The 11,189-nt window shown below is 39.9% G+C and overlaps 1 protein-coding gene across 1 annotated transcript; it reads left to right on the top strand.

The window, feature by feature from the left end:
- Positions 1-1,962: 1,962 nt before the first annotated feature.
- LOC307118714 (AP-4 complex accessory subunit RUSC2) lies at positions 1,963-11,137 on the top strand. Its single transcript, XM_079804435.1, has 11 exons — positions 1,963-2,274; positions 3,489-4,792; positions 4,971-5,391; positions 5,486-6,241; positions 6,490-6,612; positions 7,291-7,367; positions 8,913-9,087; positions 9,202-9,304; positions 9,379-9,425; positions 9,522-10,017; positions 10,107-11,137. The coding sequence occupies exons 2-11, from the start codon at positions 3,617-3,619 to the stop codon at positions 10,255-10,257; spliced, it is 3,525 nt and encodes a 1,174-aa protein (XP_079660561.1). The 5' UTR covers positions 1,963-2,274; positions 3,489-3,616; the 3' UTR covers positions 10,258-11,137.
- Positions 11,138-11,189: the final 52 nt, after the last annotated feature.

The raw sequence follows: 11,189 nt of genomic DNA, 5'->3' as shown, positions 1-11,189 counted from the left end.
TAAAATAAGGCCCATAGTGTACACGCATTATGTAAAAACATTTACAGCTGTAATTAATGTCTAATGACATCTACTTACACTGTTGATGCTGTTTTGGCTGTACATCAGCTCTAGAAAAAGATTGCCCAGCTAAAGTAAGCTTTTGATTGATTAATTTCCGTTGTAAAAAATCATTAGTTATTTACTTTGGGGCCACTTATACAACCAAAATAGAAAACTCTCAATGCGTTCCGGCCACTCATCCGCATGGCAACAGCACCCGGCGGCTAGAGAACGCAAACCTTGAAACAGGTTTTGAAATAGTTTTGAAACGATACCGTTATCTTTTTTGGTAAAAAAAAAAAAAAAACTTGAATCTGTGAGAACGGTTATGGAATACACGTAAGCATTACGTGTTTAGTCTATAGGCAAGCGCGTTTGAATACTTATGTGCGTAGGCGCATCGTTTTCCATTACAAAATAACCGCCTAACCGTCGGCATACATAATACAGCGTTTTTAGTTTTTTCCGAAAATTTTGATAACGTTTTCATTTGTACAGAGGGAAAAATGAACACAATAAGTACAATTACAATTTTTGGATTAAGTGCACAGCTGTTCTTTGTAGGTTTGTAAGAACATGTCTCTTTTGGAAACTCCATCTATAAGAACACTTTGTAATGCTTGTCCTAACTATATAGTTTTGAGCTCAAAGACTGACAAACATTGAGATTTAATTGAGCCAAGTCCTCTTATTATCATCATGTTCCGTTTATGTCCATATCTAAACAAAAACTTCCCCTGGAAAAAACAAGGCTTGTTTTGTCATTGTTTTCTGCTTGAGTGCACTGGATGAGCTTGATGAAAATGTACAGGAGGTTTGAGTGACAGGCCACTCGTCCCAATGAAGCTCTGAATGACGTGTACTCATCAACCTATGCAAAGCATTACATGCAGACAATTATATTCACTGTACTGTTAGTTGTCTTACCATTAAAATACTATTTAGAATACGATTTTCCTTTAGCTTCTACCATGTGGCAGATTTTTGCGCACATGCATAATTTTGTTTATGCTATCTACAGCTGTTCTTGAAACGGTGGCATAAAAAATATTTTTGAGGCATTTTATAGTTATACTGATCTAGGTCAGTAGATTAAACCAGTGAGCTTTTTGATAAATAATCTGATGAGCTTGTTGTTGTTTACGATGTGTATGGTGGCAACAAATATGAGCTTTTCCCCAATGGGTTGTTGAACTGAAAGACCGAGGCAGTCAGGCGAAGGGATTTAGCCACCTTTTCCATCAGTGCCTACACCAGATGTTTGTGAGATTATCCATATCCATGCGTAATCAAAGGCAAGAGTCTTTTAACTCATTAGTGACGTAGGAGTGGATGAGGACAACCAAAAACAAATGATTATTGTGGCAGCCAGTCTGTAACTTACCTCAAAGATATGCTGTATTAAAAAACGTCATGTAATAGAAAAAGATTGGTTCCCCCAAAAATACTAAATTAATGTTTTAAGATTCATAAATAACTCCGGTCACAGCAGTTAACAGCTCAATGGCTGGGAAGATTATCAATAAATAATGACTTGGTCTTCAATTTTGGAAAGATTTGGAATATAGTGCCTGAGCTTGTAAGCTCCAATTGTAATTACAAGGAAAAGGACATCCGGCACAGTCTTCAAAACATCTTCTCTGAAGTTCCATCGAAGAAAGAAAGTCATAGTGAGTAAATAATGACAGATTTTCCTTTCTAAGTGAACTATTCCATTATGCCTCTCGAAAGAAATCGGCTTTCTACCATCATATTTTCTATGTAATTTTAAAACATGCATTTCTCATTGAGGATCTCAATTTTCCAAGTCTTCTATGAGTCAGTGTTCAATCCCCCCCCCCCCACCCCATGCTGAGAGCAGAGGCAAATCTGCCATCCCCTCAAATATGATCCCTCAACAACAAACCACTGAGCATGCTCAGTGGGGTCTGTGATGCTGTTGCTATAGGACTGTGGGGCTCAGAACCACTGTACAGGGGGAGGAGGGGAGGTATGAGGAACAGATGAGCTGTGAGGAGTGCAGAGCAGAAAGAAGTGTGACTAAAGAGGAACTACAAGAGGGATGTTACCCGTTTCCTTGCTTTTCATTTTTTATTTTTCTTTGCTTAGTCTCTGCTGAGTGGATGTAGAGCATTAGGTTGTGATCATGCGGTGTGTTTGCTCCAGTTACTGTGCAGACAGAATGAGAGTGACTATGTGCTGGCACTCCGATTGATGGAGCTTTACGGCTGGGTGAGTTGATGCAGTTGCGGTGCTAACAGCCTGACCACAGGGTCCTAACTTACTGTTAACTAAACATAGAATTCCAGGGCTGGAATTTGAAGACAGAGTTAAAGGACTTCAACAACTTAACTAATCTACTAAAATGGCAAATAAATTGTTCAGTATCTTTTAAATAACACTGTTTATTTTACTAAGCTGTTTGGGGACAAAAGTAAACCAGAAGTTAGTAAAATACGATTTTTTTTTCTTTTTGAGACACTCTGACATGACCTTATTTGGAAAAACGATTCATAAACCAAAAGTTAAATAATGCTGTTTTTACAATCTCAATAGGTTTTAAGGGTTAGTCAGTAGGATTTATAATTGCATTTAGATATAGTGTAAGTAAATGTGTGTATGTGTGTGTTCAGGTTTAACATGGGGTTTAGCCAATGGTTCCCATGAGGAAACCCGAATAGTAAACATACTAAATAATGCTTTAAATAATATCTGAACGTTTCTGCAATCATAAGATTTGGGGTTAGAGGATAGAAAATAAAATTAACATAATAACAACTGAACTAAATAGATGATCCTCACAAAGACACACACACACACACACACACACACACACACACACACATACACAAACATGCTGTGTTTTTGCATTTGTGTTTCTGACCGTTCTGGGATATATATTATGGCAATGAAGTAGTAATGGTAATGAAGTGGGTGGAGTTAATCTATTGTAATTACAAGTTTCATTTAAAAATAGACGCACACATCAAGATATCCAAGCAAATGTGTGTGATTTATGGTTTATATAGAAAAGTGGGTTTAAAGTAAGAGTTCAACCAAAAATCTAAATTCAGTCATTAATTACTCACCCTCATGTTATGTTGTTCCAAACCCGTAAGACATTCGTTCATCTTCACAACACAAATTAAATATTTTTAATAAAATCCAAGAGCTTTCTGTCCCTCCATTGACAGCCTATGCAACAACCACTTTCAAGCCCCAGAAAGGTAAAGACATTTTAAAATGAATTAATGTGACTCCAGTGGTTCAACCTCCGAAGATGAGCAAAAGTCTTAAGGGTTTGGAACAACATGAGGACGAGTAATTCATGACAAAATTTTAGTTTTTGGATGAACTAGCCCTTTTAAGTTGGTTAAGTATGGAGTCATGATTTATATGAAAGCATTATTATAGCTAATCCACTGAATGCGTATTTTCTTCTTTAGATTCTTGCTTGAAAGCAATGAAAATGCAGATATTACATGAGATTCCGCTGAGCTTTGCATTCACTGTGTTTGTCACTTAACCAGCCTTCCATGCAAAGACTGATGCTTTGAATAGCTGTGCTTAGAAAATGGATGTCTCCCCAAAGTCAGGAGAAACTCTGATTGTGTGCCACATCCATGGCCAGTCTGTTGGGTGGCACCTATATAACTCGGTACAGACGTCTAGACAGCCACGCTCTCTGAATTTAACCCACAGTATATCCTTACCTGAGAGAGGAGATCTGCCGAGGGAAGCACTTGACTATGGCAGTCTAAGCCACAAAAGCAAGTCAAGTTCAACAGAAACAGCAGACAAGAAGAGGACTGAACATTCAAGAGGATATGAATCATTCCCAATGCTTTGTGCTCTGTCAGAGAACTCTCCATCGACCAGTCCTCAACTAAATAAAGAGCCATCCCATCGCAGAGGTAATCCCAGGTGGCTAAACCTCTTCATCCCTGAATCAGAAGTGAATGAGGATGAAGAGGATGAGGACTCGGAGGGAGACAACTTGCATAAGTACCATGAGGGGTCGTCCCTCCAACTACAAGGAAATGTGACTCAACGTAATATGAATACTTTTAGCCAAGCCAAAGAAAACAAAGAACAAGGGAGGGGGCATGATACATGTGGGGATAGCAAAGGAACCCCTGTGTTAATGGAATGTGATGAACAGGATTGGGGTGTTGAGGAAGAATTTAGCAAGCAAACTCTAGAGGAACCTCGAAGCTGGGCTCCAACTGAAAATCTTATTGAATCATTTACTCAAAACCAAACAGACTATATCACTGACTCTTCCTGTAATAGCTCAGATGGAGTGCTAGTTAATTTCAGTGCCATATACTACAAAACCAACAATGCAGTTCCTGCAACTCCACTTAGCCTGGATAGTCCTGTTCATGGATCAGGTGCAATGTTACAAGACAGTTCAAACCCTTTGCCCAGCTGGTCATCTCACAGCATTGATCCAAACTGCAACATCTATCCATCCAACTCTGATGGCTTCCCATCAATGGAAATTTCTGACCTCACCACGTGTCTGCAGAGTCAGGCACGGTTAGCAGGTTCCACCCAGAATTACTATAAGCTGGTGACATGTGACCTATCATCCCAGTCTTCACCCAGCCCACCCTGGTCATCTTTGACCAGTTTCTCTGAGACTCAAAGCCACGGAAGCTGTTCTCCCCCTTCAGAATATTTCCTTTTTGGACATTCAGCTGGAGATGAAAGAGAGAAGCCAAAGATTGACCAAAGTGAACACCAGGTATTAACCCTTTATCGTACAATACCTATGATAATTCCTAGATTCAGGGTTTGATTAAGGGATTAATGTGTAACAAATATACTGTCCTTGAATAGGCAAATTATTTGATCTTTATGTATAATATAAAACTTCAGTGATATCCACAATAGTGAAACTACACATTTTCAAACTTTCACAGGTTGAACAAGGGAAGGATAAGGACCAATCTAAGGGAACAAAAGAGAGGATGGCACACATAAAAACTTGTCAGTCGGCTTCAAGAGAAGATGGTAGTTGTAATTCTATCAAGACTCAGTCTATGAGCTGGACTGGCAGCCAGAAATGCTCTGCCTTATCGAAGCTGGGAGCCCTGCAAAACAGCTGTCCCAGCCATTTAGACACAAGCTTATCTTCACCTCTATCTAGGCAACACGCCACCTCTTTTGCAGAAATTGTCCGATATAAGAAGGGAAATGGAGAATTATCTATCAAAAAGAGCATAGAGGATCCATCAGGCTCACACTTCATCAGTAATCTCTCCTCCATTCAGAAACAGGAGGATTCAGAGATGACAGCAGAGTCTGTGAGTGCTGATAGCAGTAATAAATCCAATCCAGCAGGTAAAAAAAACCTAGAAAACCCCTAATATTGTGCAATCAGTTCTTCGTTTTACAGAGAAACCGATTTTCCACAAATTTCTTCTTGTGTTTGCAGGTGCATGTGCTTCATCCCCAGAAGTTGTGCGATACACAAAAGCACAAAGGCCAACCTTTCTCCCCATCCAGCCCTTTGTGCTTCAGGCACCCTCAGGAAAACAACAGAGCAAGACTCTTGGTTCTCTTCTCAATCAGTACATCAGCCACAAGTACAGCAAGCCTGGTCCATCCAAAGCTACCTGCAAAAGCAAGGCACATCCACTCCATATACAACCCTCTCCTCTCGGAAGTTCCTCTAACATTCACCTAGAGGCAGCGACCAGTTCAGACAGTTGTTCCACCTGCACATCAAGCCCTATTTTGCCCCATAACCGCCCCCATTGTATCCAGCCCAACACAGTGTTAGGGCTTATTCACCAGGACTTGATGAGCAGAAATCCACATATGAGTCCAAATATGAGACCAAGAAACTGTGAAAGCCCAGAGCAAACAGACGGGAGTCCAAAGGCCGGCTCAAGTCAAAATCAATCTTGGTCTTCTCGGAATTGTCTTCTCGAGCAGGTGCCCCTTGTTGGGACTCCACCTGTAAATACAGAGGAGACTACAGGTCCTCTAAATGTATCCCACCCTTTACATCAGAGCTCCTCCCCTGCCATTACCTCAGTCACCCCCTTGACCTCTATCTCCTCCCTCATCTCTCTACCCGGCACTGGATGGAAATCCCTTTGGCCTTTTGAAGCTGCATCACAGGTCTGCACCAATGAAGAACCCAACACCAATGCTCACTACACCTTTGGGCCAAGGAGATCACCTTGTAAGTGTCACTGATCATGTTATTGTTTCCGTTTACTTACTGTACTGTTTTGCGTTAAACGTGCAACTTTGCACCTAAACTATGCTAAAAAAAAAATTCTGATGTGGTCTATATGGGTAAGTATTGCAAGCACATGCTCCCTCTTTTAGAGTACAGTGTAATGGTAAGACAATGTGTGTATGTTTTGTGAATCTGGTAGAAGTTATGTGTTTAAGTCCAATTTGATGCATGCTTCCTCATCTCTGCAGGTGCTATGAGGGAGCGTCAACACAGTGACTCATTCTCTATGACTGACAGACCCCCCGAGGAGTTCTGCCTTTCCCCAGAAGCCCCTTCAGATATTCTTTCCATGGATCTTCTGCACAAGAGAAGTGAGATGATAAAAAAATCCTATTCTGCATAAAAACCCACATATGTCCTAACATTTTTAACGTGGTTATTATTATCAATTGCCAATATATGATGTTCTGTTTTTGTGATTCAGTATAGCAATGTGCCCATGATATGTATGGAGACCTATATGGATATGAACATTTCTACAGTAGCATGTACCGCATAGAAATAGCAAATGCAGAAAACACTTCAGAAACGTGAAGTACAATTCTGTCTCAGACTGCCATTGAAGGCAAAAATCCCTTCTGCTAGAGAAATATACAGAGTGGATCTCTGCAGCATTGCCTCTGCTTCCCTGAAGGGGAAAATGTGACCTAATTTTAACTCTCACTGCCTTGGATTGGCTAACACACTCAACATGTTTGTATGTGTGCTTCTATGTGAGCACAAATGTGTGTACTACTATGTTCCTTTTTAGTAGGTTTCATCTTCATTCACAGTTGTTCTTGTCCTTTAGAGGGATTGAAAGAAGTACCTACAAGTACAGCATTTGTACCTAAAAATGTGCATTGTGTAAATATTTATTGTCTTAAATTCCTTTAGGTCGAATGTTGAAGGATCAGAAACACTGTTGATCAGCAAAATGTGTTTTTACAGAATTCATTTAAATCTCTTACTCACTCGCATCCCTCCCATTTCTTTCTGTTTTTCTGCAGGTATGTTGAAAGCTGTGAGTTTTGCAGTGGATCTAATAATAGCTAATTTCAACTCAAGACAAGACCCAGAGGAAAAGGTAGAGTCAGGAGTCAAAGAAATTCAAGAATGTTAAAAAAAAGGAAAGTGGGGCAAAATATTTTGGATAGATGTATCATTGAATATAACAGAAATGTCAAATATTAGCCATGGGTTCTAATTAGACAGCCAGGAAAAATTGTCTTGTATATATATTTTAAAGGGGTCTGGCTTTTTTTTTTTTATACTGTTGTTTGAGGTCAACTTATGACATTTTCATGGTTTTTACATTCAAAAACATCATAATAAATAAGTAAAAGGCTATTTAGGCTCTCTCAAGAAATACTGGGTTTTGATGGGCGTGCCGCACTGAAGACTCGGAAGTAAACGCCCACGGCTAGGATTGGACAACAGTTTTGCATATTTAAAGAGCTTCAGCTCCCCTGTGAGTTACACGTGTGCACACTCCCCTGTAAGTAGGCTACACGAGGAATTGTTTTGAAAACCTGTGAGAAACGGCAACCGAAATGATTCGTCCCACAGGCCTCGCAAAATATCTTTATCAAACAAACACAATGATTTATCTCTCATCAACCCGCGATTGATTGGAATGTTATTTTTTTATTACTTGGCACGCCTGATCGGTGGATATAAGCATGAACCGTGCATCACACACACACAAAGTACACCAAGTACGTTGCAGACTGCATGATCAAAACTTCCGCGATCATATTTTTCCTTCAAATATCAATTCATGAGAGTGAACGCACATCAAGAAAGGAATGTTATTTCACTATTTAAGAAAGCCCGTTTTGGTAGCCCGTCTGAAAAACACATAACCCCGGGACGTTGGGCTTTGCGAGCCCTAGCCCGTAACGTTCCATGTCCAAGTCTGATCCCGATTCGCAATGAACCAACAACACCACAAATACAGGATTCTTCAGCATTTGACAGCATGATAATGTTCAGTTAGACACATACAAATAATCAATAGTTATCAAACGATCTGTAACAATGCAATACTGTCACTTTTTACTCACATAAGTGTGGTTAATCTCATCCCATCTGCAAATTCAGTCTCTTGTTTACAAACGAATCCAGTGAAATGAAAGAACAGACGCGCAATGTCTTCCCCCACGTGAGCTGGATATTCATTAAAAATAAAGTTCATCCATGCATTCATAATATTGAAAAACCGAATTAAGCTTATGCGGTATGTTTAGAAATTCTATCCGGTTTAGCTCCATGTACACCTGCGTTATGTTAGTGGCACGAGACGGTGGGCGGGGCTACAGAATCCGACGTTGTTCTTCTTTTGTTGAGGCGGTGCTTCACTACACTCTGACGTAATAGCCTGGCATATTCTGAGATCGATCGTTTGCTGGGCCTGATGTCAATAAAAGCTTTTCTTTGACTAACAAGGAAGTTTTCAGCTCTGAAACTTACAGGATATTCTTATATTACCATGACCTTTCATATATCAAAAGCTCAAGGGAAAGTTGATTTCTCAATTCATCACCCCTTTAATGTACAGACATAAAGTCCTTTTAGAAGATTAAGAAGTCTCAATCAGATCTCTTAAATAGTTTTGTCATTTTGTTTTCAGATCAGACTGGGAAACAGTTCACTGTGCACCACAATAAGCGTCCTTGTCCTTAAACAGCTCTACCCCGCAATCCAGACCATCCTTCAAGATGGGTTGAAAGCGTTTAAATTGGACTTGATTATTGGAAAGCGACGCAACAAACTATGGAACATCGTAGAGGCCACGGCACAACCAGGTCTGTGGGAGCCAGTCAGAGGAAAATCAAATGAAACACCTTCATTCTCAAGTGCCCTCAAAAGCTGATCTGATACTGACTTTTTTATGATTGCCAATGTTTCTTTCTCCATAGGCTCAGCTACCCGACTGCCAGACAGCTTGGTATCTGTGGTAAAAAAAAATTCCCAGTTATCAAGTCGCATGCGGCTCAGTGTCTTCATCATAGATCTGCTAAAGTAGGTCAAATGCTGAACATATCTGTTAAAGTTATGCCACAGTACAGTTTGCTAATGAACATATTGCTCTTTAGCTTGCGTGCTTTGGAATTCTGGATCCATCATTTATACACTTGCGTAGGTCAGTGTTATGATGTTTAGAGACAACTGTAAAGTCACAATACTACATTTTATACTTTTAAAATGTATACTCAATTTATACTAAATTCTTTCCAAGATGTTGTGACGGAAAACTATCACCAGTGGGGTTTCTTGGCTCTGGCCCAGGGGCCAATTTATGGACCACTGTTCCAAGACCTGCTTCTTTTGCTGCGGCCACTCTCCCAGGTCCCCTTTGACCTCCATCTGCCACCCGAACCTCAAAGAATTGAAAAGCACAGAGCACCTCTGCCTCATCGGCTTCTTGCCCAGTCAGCTCAGTTTCTTCAGATGAGCTCTATCCAGACGAACAGCAGAAGTTCAACAGGTAACACTGATGTTAGTAAAAGGGTAACTGACGGATTTGGGCTCAATCAGACACCCACCTCAGAGGGTGGAACACAGAAGAAAGAAGATGAAGCAACTGGAATGGAAAACATTGAGATGCCACAATCTTCCACAAGTCCTCTGGAGGACAAACACTTCAGTGAGCTGCGTTGGGCCAGACTCTTTGGCTCTGGAGTTGGAACCCCAGTTGGGCCACAAAAGAGCATTAGTGGATCTCTGAGAAGTAGGTCAGTAGCTGTGATTCCTCAAAGCCTCAGATAAATGAACTTTGTTAACTTCGGTTGTCTTTATGTCAGAACATTTGTCTTCCTTCTAGGCGGCCCTCAGAATGGCTGAAGCTTGGTGCATCAAAAGTGGATCTGCTAGCACAGTCAGTGTGGACAGGGAAATGGCAAAGTGGTAACCATGACAGAGACATAGCAAATAAAGATGAAATATTAACTCTTAAGACCCCACAAGGAGTCTGATTTCAGCTAGACAGAGTATAAGCACTATTAATCCAAAATAAAAATCACATGAATGAGATTTTAACCTTACACAGTGAACTGACGCACCCCGTTCAACCCAATGCAAGCACACCATATCTGTTCCTGGATAGAATGTTGCCTTAGTGATTTACCAATCAGGAGAATTTCTATTATAACTTGGTCTTTGAAAGGTATCAAAATATTTACTAACTTTAAGCCATTATGATATAAAAGTTTTTAAATGACACAAAGTATAAATTTATAACACAAAGTATAGTGCAGAGTATATAACATGGACGTATATATTGTCAGTCAGCAATCAAGCACAAAACTGGAACTGAGGTCCCCAGAAGTCTTTTCCAACCAATCTCTGCACTTTATCTCTGTCTCAGGTCATTAGCTGCCATGTCATCTAGTCATATCATTTCTGCTGTTGAACTATGTGGCTTTATAAAAAGTTATAAAATTTCTTCATGATCTATTCGAAATAGTTTTATTACCCAGCCATTTCAATGCATGAGAGCATAAATGTATACACATGACAAACTAATACAGTAGTTTTACTTTTTCGTATACAGTGCATTTCAACTGCTGGTTTTATTGCATTTTTGCACGATCTATTAAATATAGCTATTTTCTTTGATAAATATGCATGCTGAGTAGCTATATTTTACTTAACGGCACGACTAGTTAAGTAGTGATATTTGTAGATGACCACATTTGCCCAAGCGTGACCCCTGATGTTAGTGATGCAAAGATGGACAAGAGCTCATTGAAGACGACGGTTTGATTATGAGTGAGTTTTTTTTTTCAATTTCCTGATATTAAAGTTGTGCCTGATTGTAACCTTGTGATAATAAAGAGTTGTTGAGTCATTATTAATGTTTGTATTGTGTGCTTTTTTTGTATGTGTACCAGAAGAAGGTAGGAAG

Source organism: Gobio gobio, assembly GCF_949357685.1.
Source record: "Gobio gobio genome assembly, chromosome: 22".
Taxonomy (NCBI): Eukaryota; Metazoa; Chordata; class Actinopteri; order Cypriniformes; family Gobionidae; genus Gobio; species Gobio gobio.
This window is presented reverse-complemented; position numbering and strand designations above follow the sequence as displayed.